At 32.4% G+C, this 20,175-nt stretch overlaps 2 protein-coding genes across 2 annotated transcripts; both read left to right on the top strand.

Moving 5' to 3' along the window:
• Positions 1 to 1,194: 1,194 nt before the first annotated feature.
• LOC102626101 (uncharacterized) lies at positions 1,195 to 2,556 on the top strand. Its single transcript, XM_006476927.4, has one exon. The coding sequence runs from the start codon at positions 1,319 to 1,321 to the stop codon at positions 2,183 to 2,185; it is 867 nt and encodes a 288-aa protein (XP_006476990.2). The 5' UTR covers positions 1,195 to 1,318; the 3' UTR covers positions 2,186 to 2,556.
• Positions 2,557 to 13,517: 10,961 nt separating this feature from the next.
• On the top strand, positions 13,518 to 19,267 carry LOC102625809 (transcription factor GTE10). Its single transcript, XM_052436958.1, has 11 exons — positions 13,518 to 13,820; positions 14,354 to 15,688; positions 15,806 to 15,854; positions 15,965 to 16,123; positions 17,129 to 17,202; positions 17,375 to 17,441; positions 17,552 to 17,632; positions 17,710 to 17,825; positions 17,923 to 17,989; positions 18,077 to 18,207; positions 18,289 to 19,267. Exons 1-11 carry the CDS (start codon positions 13,752 to 13,754, stop codon positions 18,565 to 18,567), a joined length of 2,427 nt encoding a protein of 808 aa, XP_052292918.1. The 5' UTR covers positions 13,518 to 13,751; the 3' UTR covers positions 18,568 to 19,267.
• Positions 19,268 to 20,175: the final 908 nt, after the last annotated feature.

Raw genomic sequence — 20,175 nt, 5'->3', positions numbered from 1 at the left:
ATTTTCACTCGACCATGGCATACACGAACGGTTAAAAAAAAAAAAAATATATATATATATATATAGATATCCCGGCCTTATTAGCTGGTCTCAAAATTGAATCACGTCACTTTTCACGCCAGTCACGGAATTATTATACGCACACTCCAGTTAAATTGTAGCGAAGATTGATTTAATTTTCATGAACACTCGACCTCAAACGGTCATATCATCTTACATGTTCCCCCGGAAGTAACGTACGTATTTATTACAAGTTCTCAAATTAAGGCAATGTCTAAGTTAAAGTTTAGTGTAACTTACACCCAATAAGAATAAGAGAAAAATGAATAATAGCAAATGGATTACGTAAGGCCGGTGTCTTGTTTTCGCTGGCCGTAAATTATACTAAAAATAACTTGGGAAGCCATGAACTTATTCAAATGATACAGGCGCATGTCGTTGAGGCAAATCCGATAGTAAATCTCTAGATTGTCCACGTTTCGCCCGAAAACAACATATGCGTATCACTTGGGCATGGGCTCTGCTTCCGGCGGCAGATATGAGATACTCAACCAGAAACGGCGATCCGTCGTTGGATTTGCGTTTGCTATGTTTTTCTTTTTTCCAAAAACACCCACGAATTTTTCATTCACTTGAGGGAACCGTCATGAACTCCAATGGGCAATTATGTACTTTTAAATAATTAAATTTAGAATGAAACGGTCCTTTCACAGTCTCTCCAATCACGGAGACAATAGAAAAAGTCACTTGCCCCTCAGAAGCTGAGGTCATAATCTCAATCTAAACTTTGATACGCGTCGTTGCCTGATCGTCCACGTGGCGCTACCGTCCCCTACTAATTATGAAGCCGATTTTTTATTTGAATTTCTACCCATAAACATTGGCCCACGTGTCCTCCTTCTGGAATAAAAAACAGGATCTCGGTACGCAGTCCGCGAGGCAAAAGGCCTACGTGCCCCTATCATCGAGCCAGTACATAACACTTCTCCAACTTCTATTGGCTGCAATGTGGGGCCCAATCACGACTCCACATTCGCTCTCTCTTCACCCGGGTCCTACTCGCTGCAACGGCCACGTATCGCTTTTCAACCAATCTCGTCTCAACGCTGCTGTTAAACCTAATGTTGATACGCGTGTCCGTACTCACACGTGTCGACGTATTATCCTTTATAAATGCCTTAACCCATTATTCTACTCTAGCACGGCTTTGGCCTTTGCATTTAGTGCTAAACGCAGGGTAACGCCCCCAACGCAGATAAGATAGCGCACGAACTGAGTGAGAGAGAGAGAGAAGTACCGACCTTTATCGAGAAAGAAAATGTATAAGATGGATGGTAGAGGAGGTTGTTGTATAGCGAGGTACGCTGGTGGTGGCGTGTACGATATGTCAAAAGTAGACCGGATAATGCTCCGGTTCAGGCCGATCGCACCTAAGCCGGCCACCGGCGGTTCAGTTTCTCCAACTGAGAGCAGTGGTGAGCCTTTCACTAGGGGCGGTAAGGCCAAAAGGAAGTACTTGAGAGAAAACGGCAGCGTTAACAAGCGGTGTAATAACAGCAGAAAAAGAAAGGCTTCTAGTGAAGATAAAACAGAATCTGTTGTTACGCTGCCGCTCTTGCCGGATTCTCCTGCGAGATCGTCTCAGCCAGGCCCGCAGGGAAAGGAAGTACGTAACTCGAAGTTGCCCACGTGGCTTAGTTTTGATAAGAGTGGTGAGGGTAAGAATCAGGTGGTTTTCTCAGGAGGTTCAGCAGATCGGACGGTGGCGATGATACCTCAGGCGGCGAGGGTGGTGGGGTCGTCTGTTACGGTGGAATGTGTGAGTGACACGTGGGTGGATGTCGGTGGTTTAGGGCGTACGGACGGAGAGAGGAAGGCGAATCTGGGGAGAGACACGTGTCCCGGGTTCATATCTGATGAATTCGGTAGAGTCACGTGGACGAATGAGGCATACAATAAGATGGTAGGCCAAGAAGAGGGTGAAGAGATGGTGGTCTGGTTGGTGATGAAAGCGCCGGTGACCGCCACGCTAACGTACCCGGCTTTCACGTGCAGGGTGAGGCTGCAGTACTCGTATGGTAAGGAAAAGAACTCGCTTACTTTGCCGTGTGATGTGTGGAGAATGGACGGCGGTGGTTTTGCATGGAGACTCGACCTCAAGGCTGCTCTCTCTTTGGGTCGGTAAATGAACGATAGCCGTCTGATCTGGTCTCGGTTCGATAACATATGTTCATTTCTGATCTGATTTCATCTCAACTTACCAAAAAATCTCAAACCTTAAAGCCAAGGGATCATTAACATTAACGTAGCCAACTTTTAGAGCTTTTTAGTTTACCTTTAGAATTGTAAATATCTTTTTTTTTTTTTTCCATCCCTGTTTCGGAGGGCCAAGCGTTGTGAATCTTTTCACTGTTGCTGCAGCCTGCATCAGCACGCTACTTGTGTGAGTGTTATTACCTAGAGTTCGGTTTAAGGCACGTATGTTGAGTGGCGAAGTTAAAGAGTTAAAGATACTTTCTGTATGATTAATAAAAGCTTGGTATTATATTATGGTTCTGATCATGTCATGTGACTGATATTTGTATATGTAGTTATGCACTAGCTTTTTCTCCTCCTCCATTATTGTTGTTATTGAATTTTTTATTGTTTTAACGTGCAACAAACTACTGAACACGTACTGAATGTTGATTAAAGCCTGTTGTTTGATAGCGGATTTTTGGAATTTTGAATAGCTATCGTTTGGTTTCAGAGGCTATTTTGAGTTAATAAAGCCACCTTTTTCCCCTAAAAGGCCTGTTGTTTCCATTAAGAAGAGCAGTAGCAGTATTTGGGTGTGCGCGGTGCGCTCTCCATGCTTGTGACTTATGAGAGGGAGCCCCATTGATGCGTGAGAATTGAGAAACATGCGCCTGGACAGGTGGTTGTGGTCTTGAGGACATTGGAGTTTCTCTCTTTGCTTCGGTTATTGGTCCATTAGCTCCTCTCCCTCTTTTTACCGCCTGTTCTCTCTCTGCTGCATGTTCTGCACTGGTTTCTTTTGCTTTATCCACCCATGCCATTTCGTGTTTGCCGGCAGCATGTGTTTCCGCCAGCGTACTGCGTACATTTCACGTGCTTACTCGTGGATTTGTTTTCAAGCAAACGTCAAAATTATCTTTTGATTTAATTTGAATATTCCTGTGCATGCTTATTCTTTAACCACACCCACAAAGAAACTGGAGGATAAAACCAGGGATGATGGTTTGTTAGTTTGCCGAGAGCAGCCATACGTGCTTGTCTATCAAGCTTAGTGTTTTTTTATTATTTTTTTTTCTTTTGATGAATTACATAACGTTACTACTCAAATTATAATTTCTGTTATATGATATTATTGTTGATATTTATAAGCAGATATTTATTAGGAATAAGATTTTTTTAATATTTGAGGTATATTTATATATCATTGTTTTGATTTATCCTTTTTAAGGTTTGAGAGAAGTTATTTTACTTTCTTTTAGATTATTATTATTATTATTATTGAGAATAAGATTTTTTTAATATTTGAGGGATATTTGTACAATACTGTTTTAATTTTACTCTTTTTAATATGATATTTATTTTTAGGGGTATTCGCGGATCGGATTTTACAGATTGAACATCAATCCATATCCGATTCATAATTTTGCGGATTATAAATTTTTAATCTAATTCAATCCACGGATTGATAAAATTCAATCTAAATCCAAATCTAATCCATACATCTGCGGATCGGATACGGATTTGACCCAATCCATATCCAATCCATTATTTTACGGATTTGTTTGCGGACTAAAAATTTTTTATTCTGTTCAATCCATGAACTAACTAAATAAAAAATTTAATATAAAAATAATTTTACTATCGATCAAATTTAAAATTAAATAAGATTTAAATAAAATAAGAAAATACATTTAAAGTTTCAAAATATAACGCACCAAAATAAAAAAAAAAATCTCATTTGTTTAGATTAATACATGGGAATTAACTATTTAGGAATGTATATTTGTTTATTTAATTATTTTATATTTTATATTATTATCGGATAAGATATAATATAGTATTAATATAATTATATTTTAACTTATTTATTTACTAGTAAGTACTAATGCCATATTTACAAGTTTTATTTTTTAATTAAATAAATATTTTTTATTTTTTTGTAGATTCGCGGATTTTTTCGGATTTACAGAAGTAGATTCATATTCAATCCACTGATTGCGGATTATCAAATTTTCAATCCAATCCAATCTACTAATCCACAAATCATATTTTTACGTGATATGACAGATTGAACAGATCAGATTGAATTTTGAACACTCCTATTTATTTTATTTTTTTAATATTTGAGAGACGTTTATTTTATTCATATTTTATAAAAAAAATTATTTTTATTTAATTATTTCAAAATTACGGAGAAAATTAAACCGACGTATTATGAGAATAAATGTTGTCTTGTTGGGCCAAAAGCTTACTGGTTGTCGAGCTCAGTGATTGAAAAGAAAAGATGGGAAAAATCTTGTGTTGTGGACCAATTATATTGGCAGTGCAAGATATGGGGATCGAAGTCCTATTTTTGGGATTAAGATTTTTTTCATATTCTAGGGATTTTGTTTTTAATTTGATGTTTATTTTTTTAATATTTGAGAGATATTTATTTTATTTATATTTTATAAAAAAAATTATTTTTATTTAATTATTTCATAATTACGGAGAAAATTAGACCCACGTATTGTGAGAATAAGTGTTGTCTCGTAAGGCCAAAAGCTTACTGGTTGTCGAGCTCAGTGATTGAAAAGAAAGGATGGGACAAATCTTGTGCTTGTGGAGCAATTATATTGGCGGTGCAGGATATGGGGATCGAAGTTCTAAAGATTCTTTCTTCTTTGCGTGAAGAATTATTCAATTGGCTAAGGAATTACGTCCCATGAAGAAAAATATCTTGGCAGTATATATGATCAAATATTATATTGCTCAAATTGTATTGAATTTTTATATGTTGGGTTGATGGTATGTTTTAGTGAGTTTCAATTGTGTTGAATATTTCTGATAATTCCGAGCTTAGTTGTATTAAAATTCTAAAAGGTTAGGTTGACGGTACATTTGTACGCGGTTTAATTATGTTAAAATTTAACGAGTTATAGTCTTTGATTCTCTCAGTGGTTGGTCGTTATAATTTTTCAGAAAATGGACACATTATTATATTGTTGCGATTGGTTCGGGTCCCCCGGTGCCCATTTAGTGACCGAACTACACCATAAGCGCAGTAGCACATGATTGGATTCTCCACTAAAACTTGTGTTTCTCATCACCAAATAAAATTTAATAATCGAGATTTGCGAGTTCTTGTCTCTCACGTATACCAGCATCTATGAATCAGGTTTAGTTGGAGACTGAGGTTGAAATTTGACAAATTGTTCATAATTTTTTCTGTTTTGATAGTAGTTTTTTTTTTTTTTTTAAATAAGGAACTTTTTTTATAACAACTTATTAAATAAGTAATTATATCATTTTAAAATTTCTTTTATAATTTCAATGTTCTAATAAAAATAATTATGTTTTTTTTTAAATCTTAATATATGAACTATTAGGTATCACATTACTACCAAAATTAAATTATGCTAATAGCAATTATGTCATCGTAATCATAACATTGTATTATTATATGAGGAAGCATGTACAACATGATCTTCATTTTGATAATATTAAAATGATTCAAGTTCAACTTTTGATAATATTAATGGCTTTAATGCGGGAATGCAAAACTTGAGGATTATTAATACCTGCGTAGATCTTTTGATGCTTAAGTCAGATATTAAAAATGATACAATAACAAATAAATAATTAGAGAGAGAAAATATAATAAAAGAAAGACTTGGAGGATATTGTACCTCATTCTCCTCCAATTTACCTATTTCTCAAACCCCTTCTATCATTGAGTAGTAGCCTTTTTGTATAAGAAAAATAATCATAAGTATATTTGAGATAGGAAAACTTATATTTTATCTTGTAGGATTCAAGGTTGACGAGAAATAGGATTTTGGATTGTTTTATCCTATTAGATTAGGACAAGTTATTGATTGTGAGTTCTCAGACTTGAGGGTTCATTTGTTTATGCCATCAGGTCGAGTTCGTTAAAAATAGAGGTATACATAGTAGGTTTAAAATCAAGCATTCCTTATCATATTAATGATGTGTTTACTTGTCAGTAATCGGAATGAGATGGAATTGAAAAAAGTTGTTTACTTAACTTAGGGAATCGAAATCGAAATAAGTTGGAATCTCATTGATGTATTTATTTTATCTTGAAATCAGAATTGAAATGAGTTAGATTGTAACAAATTACTAAAAAGTACTTAATGAATTATTGTCATAATTATTATTTTATATTTTAATTATAGTGATTATTTATTCAAAAAAATATTATTAATATTAATTATTGTCAATAGTTTATTAATTGTAAAATTTTTAATTAATTAATTAAAATAATATACAAATTAATTATAATAATTATATTAATTACTGTTATAAAAATATATTAATTAAAGTGATTATTTATTCAAAAACTATAATTAATAGTAATAATTATTATAATATTATATTAACTAATTAATAATAATAATTTATGAATTAATTAAAATACTCATATTAGTTATTATTATAATAGTATATTAATTATTGTGATTATTTATCAAAAATTATCATTATTAATAATTATTGTTAATAATATATTAATTAATTAATTATAAATGAGGACAATATGGGCATTTTAAATTTTGAGGGAGGGCGAAATAGTTATTACTGGGAATGGAAGGCTTATTCCCACCTCTCCTTTAGGAATAAGTCTCTCATTCCTCATTTTCAAATTGTGGTGGGGCTCATGATTCTAATTCTGATTCCCGGCTCTATTTTACGAAGTAAACACTGTTAGGGATTTTGATTCCCTAATCTGGGAAATAAACGCAACATAAAGTCAATGATAAATTAACAAAACAAAAATGCAGATTTCAATATATTAAAGGACAAAAACTCTACATAATGTCTGTGTTTTTTTTTTAAAAAAAAAATTGTCACTAACTTTAATGTAGTAAGAGATTCCTAATTAGAACACACACACACACACAAGAAACTAAGTGTATGTATGGGTGTGGAGAGTTTTCAACAAAAGAAAAGTATTTCCGGTTAATGTATGGAATTAATTAGATACATATTTATCATTTCATGTAATTTCAATAAAGGTCAAAATTGTAAAAATATACAAAGGGATTTCAAGACGTTTTTTAAGAGGTGCTAATAGTCCAACTTAAAAATTAATGACTCATTTATTTTTGAGTCACAAAGAGTTGTTGGATATTGAATACGTTTGAGTGGAGCTATTAGCACCCTTTTATTACTCTTATAAAACCTTTGTTTTAAATACACCCATTGGAAAACTAATTATAAATTTTTTCTTAGTAATTACACCCTTTTTAATTCCACAAATATCCTTATAATCTTATTTCTCAGCGAAAGAAAGGGAATTCAGACTCTTAAGAACCAATCTTTTACAATTTTGTTATTCAAGATATGACCATCGGTACTTTTTACCGTCTAAGATTGTTTATTATTTTAAGTTGTTCATGTTGAATACATACGTTTTTCTTTCTTTATAGTTAGTTCCGATTCAATGCAAAATGCATCTTTTATTTTTTTTTTAATTGGGAAGTTTTTATTTAGTATAAAAAAATAAAAAGGGTTTTTTTATTTAACAAAAATGAAAAACCGAAGCATGAAAGATGAACCCTCAACATTTATCTTAATTATGATAAGGGGTGGAGTCAGTTAATTACAGATATACGGGTTTTATAAGATTTTTAGGGGGCTAATAGCTCAAGGCAATCCTTTTTTAAGTAGTATTGCGCCAATATATGAAACTTAAGCCCATTATTGTATGGACTTTTTTCAGTCCATTAGCGCGCCACCCGAAGGTATAGTTAGAACGAGAACAATTTCGAGCAATGCTTCTAGAAGATATATCAAAAAACAACTTCACAAAAATTCTGAAAATAATTAAGTCGAAAAAATTTCCTGAAAAAAGTTCATATATTCTTCTGAAAGAGTAATACGATAGACATCCCAAATTATTTATGTAAAATTTTATTTCAAATGATGTCATTTATGAAGGTGTTTTTTAATTCTTTACAAAATTTAAATGGATTAATTATATTATCTCACTAATTAATTGATAAATGCCACATCATTTAGGAAATTTGAATATATTTGTAATAAAGTTATACTCATGTCTTAAAGAACTTTTTTTTGGTAAAATTTATGTCTTAATTTAAATCTTTTGAAATTACAAAGCAAAACGTCTTATAGGTACAAAATAGTATATGAATGGGAAAGGGTAAGATCATCTTACCCCTTAATGTCTGATTTGATATCAACGAGTTAAAAATAGTTAACATTATCCCGTAAGTCAAATGTAAAAAAAAAAAAAAGGCATAGCCCTTATTTTTTATATTTATGCAGTACCTAAGGTTAAAGTTAATTGAAATGATTGGCACATTTTCTCTTTTTCGATAGGGTGGGTCTTATATGAGCAATTAAAAAAATATTTACATTTCATAAATAATTTCTTAGGGCATCTCCAATGTAGCACTAAATCTAATACCAGATCACATTTTACACAATTTTTAGTGTACAATGCTTCTCCAATATAACTCCAAAATCAACACCAAATATAGTGTAATGAATAGTATTGCACCAAATATGGTGCAACACTATTCATTACACATATTTGGTGCTAGGAAAAAAAGTCTCAGATATCCTTATTACTTTATCTTATTTACATATATGTCGTATTTTATATAATATTTTAAGTTACTATTATTATTTTTGTTATTTTTTTAATTTCATTTTTTTATTTTTGAATATTATACTAATATTTTAAATAAAAAAATTCAACACAAAAATTAATAATAAAAATAAAATACCAATAACATTAATTACTAGATTACATATTACAAAATTAAATTAACACAAATTAAAAAAGCTACTACTAGTAGCATAAATTAGAACAATTATTTAGTAATGTGGGAGATCATTATTAGATCCTCTAATATCATCAAAATATTGGCCAAAATTATTGGAAGTATTTTGAGATGCTTGCATTATTATGCACAATATGATAATAAAAAATGAACGTGATGTTAATGCAACAATTAATGATTGGAAGCAAGCCCCAATACCAACCGTTGATATGAGCGTAGATGAGAATACTAGATTTCAAGAATTTATTTCTCGACACAAAAAAAATCAAGGATAAAGAGGCTAATTGATCATTTATGGGATGAATTTAGTATTTCGAATAATTAGAGTATTATTGTTATTGTATTATATTTTTCTGTATTATTGTTGTTATTTATTGTTATTGTATTTTTCTATATTAATGTAATGTTTAATTAGAACAATTATTTAGTAATGTGGGAGATCATTATTAGACCCTCTAGTATCATCAAAATATTGGCCAATATTATTGGAAGTGCTTTGAGATGCTTGCATTATTCTGCACAATATGATAATCAAAGATGAACGTGCTGTTAATGCAACAATTAATAATTGGAAGCAAGCCCCAATGCCAACCGTTGATATGAGCGTAGATGAGAATACTAGATTTCAAGAATTTCTTTCTCGACACCAAAAAATCAAGGATAAAGAGGCTAATTGATCATTTATGGGATGAATTTAGTATTTCGAATAACTAGAGTATTATTGTTATTGTATTGTATTTTTCTGTATTATTGTTGTTATTTATTGTTATTGTATTTTTCTATATTAATGTAATGTTTAATTAGAACAATTATTTAGTAATGTGGGAGATCATTATTAGACCCTCTAGTATCATCAAAATATTGGCCAATATTATTAGAAGTGTTTTGAGATGCTTGCATTATTCTGCACAATATGAGAATCAAAGATGAATGTGATGCTAATGCAACAATTAATAATTGGAAGCAAGCCCCAATACAAACTGTTGATATGAGCGTAGATGAGAATACTAGATTTCAAGAATTTCTTTCTCGACACAAAAAAATCAAGGATAAAGAGGCTAATTGATCGTTTATGGGATGAATTTAGTATTTCGAATAACTAGAGTATTATTGTTATTGTATTGTATTTTTCTGTATTATTGTTGTTATTTATTGTTATTGTATTTTTCTATATTAATGTAATGTTTAATTAGAACAATTATTTAGTAATGTGGGAGATCATTATTAGACCCTCTAGTATCATCAAAATATTGGCCAATATTATTAGAAGTGTTTTGAGATGCTTGCATTATTCTGCACAATATGAGAATCAAAGATGAATGTGATGCTAATGCAACAATTAATGATTGGAAGCAAGCCCCAATACAAACTGTTGATATGAGCGTAGATGAGAATACTAGATTTCAAGAATTTCTTTCTCGACACAAAAAAATCAAGGATAAAGAGACTAATTGATCATTTATGGGATGAATTTAGTATTTCGAATAACTAGAGTATTATTGTTATTGTATTGTATTTTTCTATATTAATGTAATGTTTAATTTTCATAATGTACTAATTTAGTTAATTAAATGCAAATTTAATAATTTTCTATATTTTTTTGTTAATCGATATAAAACTACTTATTACTTAATTATCTATATTAATAATAATATTTATTGTGTTAATTCTTGTGAGAATTAAAGGAATAAAAAGAAGAATATTTTTTTTTTGTGTAAATGGATGGAAAATGAAATAGTAATTTGGTATGAAAAATGTACATTTTTTGTGTTGGTGTTACACCAAAATGATGTTATGCATTGGAGATAGCCTTAGGGCCCGTTTGGGATTGCTTTTAAGAGACCTAAAAGTGATTTTGAAAATCTAAAAGCTAGTTTTAGTGTTTGGTAAAAAAAAATCAAAATCACTTTTGTCAAAATCAGCTTCTCCTACAGCTGATTTTGAAAAGCCGGGAAGGAGTAGCTTTTAGATTCTGATTTTGAAAATCAATTTTATCATTTAATACAATTCCATAAATATCCTTAAAATTATTACTTAAATCCAAAATTATCCTTATTCAAATTGGAAACAAAATAATTTATAAAAAAATTTGTATTATAATTCATAAATATAAATTTATTAATATCAATTTATTGGTCGAATTATTATTAAATTTATTTCACTATATTATTAATTTAATTATCAATTGTTTTAAGAAAAAAAATAAAAAAAATATATTATAAATTTTATTTTTAGTAAAAATTATTATAATAGACAATTAAAAATATTATATGTACATGTTTTTATATATATAAATAAATTTTATCTTATATTATGGATATTTTAGTCATTTATTTTCTCTCAGCAGTTTAACAGTAAAATTTATCAAACGTCCATAATTGCTTTAAAAACTCGCAGTACTTCTTGAAACAAAATTTACCAAACACTTAACTGATTCTCTTCACAGCTGATTATTTCTACAGCACAGCTAACAGCAATTATTTTAAAAGCTACAGCATTCCCAAACTGGCCCTTAGTTGAGTTAGTTGGTATCTTTTTTATTTTTATTTTGTGGGACTCATTATATCTCCTCTTATTCGGGGTATCTTTAATTTATTATTAATAAAGTTATCTTGTATAATAAAAAATTGAAATAAAAAAATTCGGTCCAGCCAAAAAAAAAAAAAAACCATTCAGTTCGCCATTGATTGATGACTGTCTTGCGAACGAGGCCTATGTAACGAGGCCGATGTACCGACCTTTTTCTTTAACTGTGCATTAGATTTTTTTTTTAAAAAAAATTAGAATTGATTGGCCTCTAAAGTGGTTTTTTTTTTTTGTTTATTTACAGATTCCCCTTCAATATAGGTAAGAATCACTTATACCCCAACTCAAATGGAATATGACACTTATTCCCATAAAAGGTCGGAATGTCACACTTAATCCCCCTATGTTAATAAAAGTTGATACGTTATATTAAATTATAAGAAAATTTCTGTATCATTACTAATTAATTTAAGTTAGTTTGCAAGGCACAAACATCTATGAAAATAAATTATTGTATATGTGTTATGACATTAATGTCCTTAATTAGTGGAGTTAATTGACATTAATGTCTTTAATTAGTAGAGTTAATTGCCTAATTTATAAATTTTTTTATTTTTTAATTTTGTTTATTTTCATATTTTCTTAGTTAAAATTTGAGAAATATAAATAAATTAGGGAATACAGTATTTCAAGTTCAGTGAAGCTTTTTTATATGTTATTAATAAGAGAATGTATCGTCTTATGTAAGAAACAAAATTAATATATAATTGATGATGTAATGGGATGAAAGTAGAACAAAAAGAATATTTTATAAGAAAATTCAATATACGAATAGTTTTTGTTTATGCTAAATTTCTAAATTTAAAAAAAAGTACTACAATATTGTCATATTTTTAAAAATATTTCAATTCAATGGATGTTTACGGTTTGTAAACTAATTTAAATTGATTGGGGTAATATGGATTTTTATTATAATTTATCATAATATATCAATTTCTGTTTGTATAAAGGGGTTAAGTGTGATATTTTTAAATTGAAGGAATAAGTGCCATAGTCCATAAAAGTTTGACTACAAACATTTCTCACCTATATTTAAAAGAGAATCTGTAAATTTTCCTTTATTTAATAACCTGACGTTCATTAAAAAAAATCTTTAATTAGTTTTGAGATTGTTGGCATTATTGATAATTAATATTAAAATCGAGGGGTCAAATGATTTTACCCATTATTGATTACTTTTTTTTTATAAAGACCCATTTTCTTATCCATATTTAAGGGGAATCGATAATCTTTTAATAGCTCATACAAATAATATTTAAATAGTTTTGAGATTGTGAGCATTATTGATAATTAACGTTAAAATTGAGTGGTCATTTACCCATTATTGATCGCCTATATTTTAAAAGATCCATTATTGATTATTTAAAAAAAAAAATTCAACAAAAAGTTGCGATGGCATGCAGGTCCAATCGAGCACGTGTAGTGGTTCACTTGCCGCGTCACACGGCGGTAAAAAGTCAAAGAAAGTGACACGTGGTCAGCCAATGAGTTTAGCCACATCAAATTATCCTTACTCTGATTTCACTCAGAAGAACACGTGTCATACAGTAACACGCTGGCTCGAAATAAGGCGAGTATAAAACTGACATACTCGGGAGCGTCGCATGTGCCACTACAATTTTCAAATGAATGGATTACGTTATGAATCAAAACATCTAGAATAAAACCTGTCAAAAAAAAAAAAACTAGAATAAAGATTAATTGAACCCCCCCGATCTACGCAGACCACACGAGAATTCACACCACAGCCGTAAGATTTGGACTTGACAGAACAGCCGTTGGATTTGAAAAATTGACGGTGAAGTTAATCTACGGCTACGATTCTTCTAATGGCGGCGGGCAATGAAACCGAGCCGGGCTTTTAAGTAGAGGATCAACAAGCCCATAATCGATCACAGTCCTCTTTCTTCGAGTCTTTCTCTTCTTCTCCTTTTCTCTCTTTCGCTTGTTTCTCTTTCTCTTTGAGATGATTGGCGCATCTTAGGGTTTCTTCGAATCAACGGCTATTCGCGAGATCCAGGTTTTGAATTGGATCCCTTTGAAGCAGGTTCCGTTTTGGGGTTCTTTCTAGGGTTTTTTTTTTTTCCCGAAGCTTTTGGATTGGATTCGTTCTTGTCGATGCGATATTATTGTTTAGCTTCGACTCGATCTAGGGTTTATGCTTATAAGAGTATAGGTTTTTTTCTTGTAAGTATAATTTTTTTCCTCAATCATTTCTTTATTCCTCAGTTTTTAGGACAATTATTTAATTATTTGATTCGAATTGTGTGGGAGGAGAGTGATTCCATATTTTAGCGACAAAAAGAATAGTTTTTTCTTTTTTGTTTTCATTGTCCGGAGGGTACATTGGTTGGATTCAGTCTGTAACACTAACAAAGTTAGGGTTTTATCAGATATTCAATCATCAAATATATCATTATTCAAATGGTGATGTGGAGTTGCTCCTGAATTAAGAGAGATTTAGTAGTGAAAATTTAAAATTCTGGCATTGAAGTAAAACCCTGTATATCTTCGTGGATTAACGAATTGCTGGTGCTGCTCGGCCAAGTGTTGTTTTGACCTCGTCTGTGAATATTTTGAATACTTTGACAAAGTGGGAACGGTGGAACCTTTGGAATTTTTCTATTGGTTTATGGGAATGATTTTTCCGAATTTCATAGTAGCTTCTTTAAAATTCAAGAAATAATTTTGAATTTGATGGTCAAGGTTGATATGTGCAGTTACTGGAAGCTAGTACTCATATGGCACCAACTGTTCCCATAGACTTTATTGGACAAAAGCAATCGAAAAAGTGTTTGACTTCACAAATGATGGGGAAATCAAGAAAGTACTCTAAAGGGCATTCTTCTGGTTTTGTTCCGGACTATCGGCATGCTGTTGAGACCATGGCTGAATCTGAAGGGTTTGGCAGCTCGGGAAGAGTTGACACTGAAATGACAGCTTCGGAGGATTCGTGTGCTCCCAAAAGGAAGTGCATTAGTTTGAATATTGATGGTTATGATAATTTTGGTGTACCTCTACAGGTATTAACTCTGTCAAAGATGTCTCAAACTGAAAGGAGGAGTTTAGAACTTAAGTTGAAAACGGATCTTGAACAGGTCCGAGTACTTCAGAAGAAAGTTGCTTCTCTCAGTTCCAATGTTGTTCTGTCACCTTCTAGTGATATTCGGAGTTGTAATGATGGGCAAAAGAGGCCTCTGTTAGAGAGTGTTGGTGGTCCATCTGTAGTATTGGCTCCAAAGGGTAAGAAACGGGCCCCTAATGGGCGCAATGGGCCCCAAACAAAGAAGGGTAATTCTGGGCGTCTTGAACCAAAGAAGCCGGCTGGAGCAGCAAGTTCTTCAAATGCAATGTTGATGAAGCAGTGTGAGAATTTGCTCACCCGTTTGATGTCGCATCAGTTTGGTTGGGTTTTCAACACTCCAGTTGATGTGGTGAAGTTGAACATTCCTGATTACTTCACTGTCATCAAGCATCCGATGGATTTGGGCACTGTAAAGTGCAAGATAACTTCAGGTCAATATTCAGATCCATTGGCGTTTGCTGCAGATGTTCGTCTAACTTTTTCAAATGCAATGACCTACAATCCACCTCAAAATGATGTCCATATCATGGCTGACACTCTTGGAAAGTACTTTGAAGTGAGATGGAAAGCTATAGAGAAGAAGCTTCCAGTGACTGTGGATATGACAGCAGTGCCTTCAAGAGCAGATGATATGATAGAAACTGAAACTAGAATGGGAATGCCACCCATGAAGAAGAAAAAAGTTTCCCCCAAGGAAACTAAGATAAAATCAGAACCTGTTAGACGAGTCATGACGAATGAGGAAAAGCGTATTTTGAGCACTGAATTGGAGGCTTTGCTCGAAGAATTGCCTGAAAGCATCATTGATTTCTTAAAAGAGCATAGTGCAGGTGAAACTGGTGAGGATGAGCTGGAGATTGATATTGATGCTCTCAGCGATGATACATTGTTTGCGTTGCGGAAGCTTTTAGATGATTATCTTCTGGAGAAACAACAAAAACAAGCAAATCCCGGTCCTTGTGAAATGGAGGTAACTCTTCTCACTCTTTGTCATGCTTGTTTGCTTTCTGTTGGTTGACATTCCCCCCTCTGAATAAAGCATATGTGATTTAATCTTTGACTGTTGCTGCGGATTTTCTTGCTGCAGGTCCTTAATGAGTCTGGGCTCAGCAATTCCTCAATGCAATTATGCAAAGGTTTATGCCTATGTCTGATATCATGGCAGATTGTTGATTATCAAAAGTTGTGTACACCACAAATAGGATTTCTTTGCTAGTTAAAAATTTATGTGTTATCTGTTTTCCAGGCAATGACCTGGTTGATGAAGATGTGGATATTGTTGGCGGTAATGATCCTTCTGTTACTGACATCCCTCCTGTAGCGATAGAGAAGGATGCTGCTAATAGAAACAGCAAATGCAGCAGTTCAAGTAGCTCCAGTAGTGAATCAGGCTCTTCATCAAGTGGTTTGTAGTTCTGTGAGACTTATTTATACGTGCAGCTTCTCTTTCTATTAAGAAAAGTTTTAAGATGCAGCACTCATTTATATTGCCATCTTCTATGACATGTAATTTAAGTATCACATAAATCCTAGCAAATTTAATATTTAATTATGGACATTCTTTCTTGTTGAATGTGAAGTTTGCTTTTTATTTTTCCTTCGCATTACTTTTAAGCTTGGGAATATTTTCCAACTGTTAAAATGTCATCGTTTTGGTGTTTCTTGACATCTGCTTTCTGTCAGGCTTTAGTTATGATGTTATTTTTCCTACTATTAAAAGGGTACTGGACCCTTGAGTTTCTTGCCTTAGTTAACATGTTACTTGAAATATTAGTCATCTTTATTGAATTTAATTACTTAAAATGATTAGAAATTACATTCATTTAAATTCTTGCTTCATCTTTTCGCCCTGACTTGAGTAGGTCAAGTGTAAGAACTGTTGCTCCCATCCTTCTTGGATGTATTCCTTCACTCAAATTACCTTCAAAGTAAATACGGTGGGTGGATTGAAGGGTTTGCAGCTGATTGTATGCTTGGCTTTGTTGATAGGTTTTTATCAGAAAAGGTAAAAGAAAAGGCAATTGGTTATTAAGGTTCTAGCACTGCAGAGACTTCTAGAAATTAATCACCTTTTGGTTCACTTCTTGAGTGCCTAAACTGCCTCATTTTGGATTGGGCTTGAGTGGTTTTATATTTTATCCATTGGTATACAATAGAAAAGATGGCTTAATTCTTTTCTTTCCTTTTGCGCTTGACAAAATATATCTCTGCGTTTTCAACTTGTTGATTGTACAATATGGTCAATAGTTGAAGCCTTGGTCAAACTATTAAACTAATTGATAGCTTGGTTTTGTCCCTGAAAATAGTTTTTTGTTTTTGCATTTATAGTAGTTATTTATGTAGAATGAAGACTTTAATCCACCTCTAGTGTTTGTTGTCAGAAATTTAATTTTCATTTTTCTATTTTCAGATTCAGATTCAGGTAGTTCATCTGGCAGTGAACCTGATGCTGCTAAGGCTTCGGTTCCTGCTAATGCAGTGGAGGTATGTTTTAATTTTATGCAAATCAAATGAATTCTGCTACTTTAGAGGCTCAATGTTGGTTGAAATATTGTGGCTTCCTCCCTCCCTCTCTCTCTCTCTCTCAAATGTTAGTTACTATATGTTTTCATTTTGTTGAGGTACATAGTTTTTATTTGACCTTTTCCTATTTTAGGAAAACTTAGTTTCGGGAGCAAATCTAGATGAAAAGAAAAGCGAAGGTGTTCCAGACATTGGAAATTGTGAGTTTCAAGGCCTGATTATATGTTTTGCATGATTCCTTTGTATATTCCAAGGAATCTCTGTTGTTCGCTAATGTTCTGCTGAAACTCTGCATTCATGTCTTGTGCAGCATCTGTAAACAGTTTGGATCAAGTAGAGCTGAATTCCCAGGGTAAGCCAGTTGCCATTGTGGCGGATGGCCATCATGAGGGTAAGCATAATAATTAAGAAGACTGCCTTATGATTTCTATGGACATTATCTCACTCCTATCATGCTGTTCACTACAGGGGAGAGTGCTCCATCAGAGAGGCAAGTCTCCCCCGACAAGCTCTACCGTGCAGCTTTGTTGAGGAATCGTTTTGCTGACACCATACTTAAAGCTCGGGAGAAAGCACTTGAAAAGGTTTTTGTAATATAAATATTGTACATGCCTAGCAGTTTATATTTTCAGTGTACTTCACTCAACCGTGGCCATTTACATTGTGATATGTTGAATTCAGGGTGAAAAGCGTGACCCTGAGAAGCTACGTATTGAAAGAGAGGAGCTTGAAAGGCGGCATAGAGAAGGTTTGGTTTTGTAATGTTATCTCCTAGTCTTAGTTGGACATGCATCTTTTAGATTCTTGAAGGCTCTCCTTTCTAATTTTTTATTAGAAAAAGCTCGGCTCCAAGCTGAGGCCAAGGCAGCTGAAGAGGCTCGAAGAAAAGCTGAAGCTGAAGCTGCAGCTGAAGCCAAAAGGAAGAGGGAACTTGAGAGAGAAGCTGCACGCCAGGCACTGCAAATGGTAAAATGACATATTTTAAGTTTTGAAAATGACCTAAACCAGCTATTCACCTTGTTTTAACTGTATAAAAATTGTTTGCAGATGGAAAAGACTGTAGATATCAATGAGAACAGTCGGTTCATGGAAGATCTGGAAATGCTTAGGATTGCACAAGATGAACAATTGCCAAGTTTTACGGCAGAGACAAGTCCAGATCATTTGCAAGATAGGTTGGGTAGTTTTAAATTCCAGGGGAGTACTAACCCCTTAGAACAATTAGGATTGTACATGAAGATGGATGACGATGATGAGGAAGAAGTTGAACCGCCTCTAACTGCTAAAGAGCCAGTTAAAGATGTAGAGGAAGGAGAAATTGATTGATCTGATTTTCCTTTTCTACCATTTTGAGGAACAAAATCAGAATGATGATTCTGAGTTTCGCGGGTGCACTCTGGATATTTTATTGTTTGCATCATGTTTCAGCTATGTATGTGTGTTGCAATATCTTTTAACATATATGACAATGTGCACACAGCTGAAGAATGAAGAAGATTGACGTCTACTGGATTTGGGTCTGTGATCCTTGGGATGATATTGGTTCTTGGACTGGGATCTGCAGTGGAAATTGGATATACTTGTGCAGTTGATGCTGCGGGGTTTGGGTAGAAGAGGTATTTGGATTTTTTCCCCCCACTTTTTTCTGCGATAGAATTGAGGGTACGAGCTTTTGTTGGTTTCTGGCCTTGCCTTCTCTTTGTTGTTGGGTTATGTATGCATATGATCTTTTAGTGGGGTACTCAAACCAGAAAAGAAGGAAAGAGAAATGAAAATATTAAGCGAGACGGATCTTATACTAACTGTAAAAAGTCAAGTTACCTAGGGAGAGTTTTTTCATTTTTTTTTTCTTTGTTTGATCTTTTGGGTTCTTGCTGTTGTTAATAGCCAACTTTCAAATTCTCAGCATATGTTATTGGAAATGATTTTGTAACTTCTATGATGAATATGAGTTGTAGTTAAAAAGGTGTTAGAGTTGGGGCGGTTTGAAAATACAAAATCAGGAGGTGGAGTTTTTGCTCTTAAATTTTTCTGATCTGCTGTTCGGATTAATTTGTGTTTTCCCCTTTAGTTTTGCTGTTTGGAGTGTTGCCGTTTCAGACGTGAGGGTGAGTGGTACTAGCTTTGATTTGTCTCTTTGTTTTTACAGCGGGTAAAAGTTTGTTTAGTCCCTATATTATGAGGGTAGTGTCCGTTTAGTTCTTATATTTTTAAAAACACTTCAAAATGTCCCTGTTGCTAAATATCGACACTCATGTCATTATTTTTTATTTTTTTTAACTTTTTTTTTATAATATTACTCTTATAATAATTTTTTTTATATTAATAAAAAATTAGATTATCAAATTAAACTCAAAAATAAAATATAAAAAAAAAGTATATAGTAATTTTTGTGGAAGTTCATGTATGTCTAAAAAATTAATATTGTAAAAAATTACATTATCAATTTTTGTAAAAAAAATTAATATTTTAACTCAAGAGAGTGTTCTACAAAAATTAATATATATTTTTATTATTTTTTTATTTTTTGTTGTTAAATTGGTAATTTTTTTTCCTTTTTAATAATGTCTAAAAAAATTATAATAATAAGGTAATATTGTAAAAATAAGTTAAAAGGAACAAAAGATAATGGCAAGAGTGTCAATAATTTAATGGTAGGAATGGTTTGAGGTATTTTTAAAAATATAGGGACTAAAATGACACTAATTTTAAAATATAGGGACTAAACGAGCTTTTACCATTTTATAGCATGTTCTAACTTTTATGTTCTCCTAAGGAGACAACTTCTTTCACTGTATCACGACATTTACACATTTTTAATTGAAGAAAAATTACTACTCATATTCTTAAACGATACTTATATTAAAAGTATTAGAACACTTTTAATATGTATCACTTGTATATTTTAAGTTAACAAAATATATCTATTATTCA

The sequence above is a fragment of the Citrus sinensis genome, chromosome 3, assembly GCF_022201045.2.
Source record: "Citrus sinensis cultivar Valencia sweet orange chromosome 3, DVS_A1.0, whole genome shotgun sequence".
NCBI classification, from domain to species: Eukaryota; Viridiplantae; Streptophyta; class Magnoliopsida; order Sapindales; family Rutaceae; genus Citrus; species Citrus sinensis.
The sequence above is the reverse complement of the archived record's forward strand: the minus strand, read 5'-3'. Positions and strand labels throughout refer to the sequence as shown.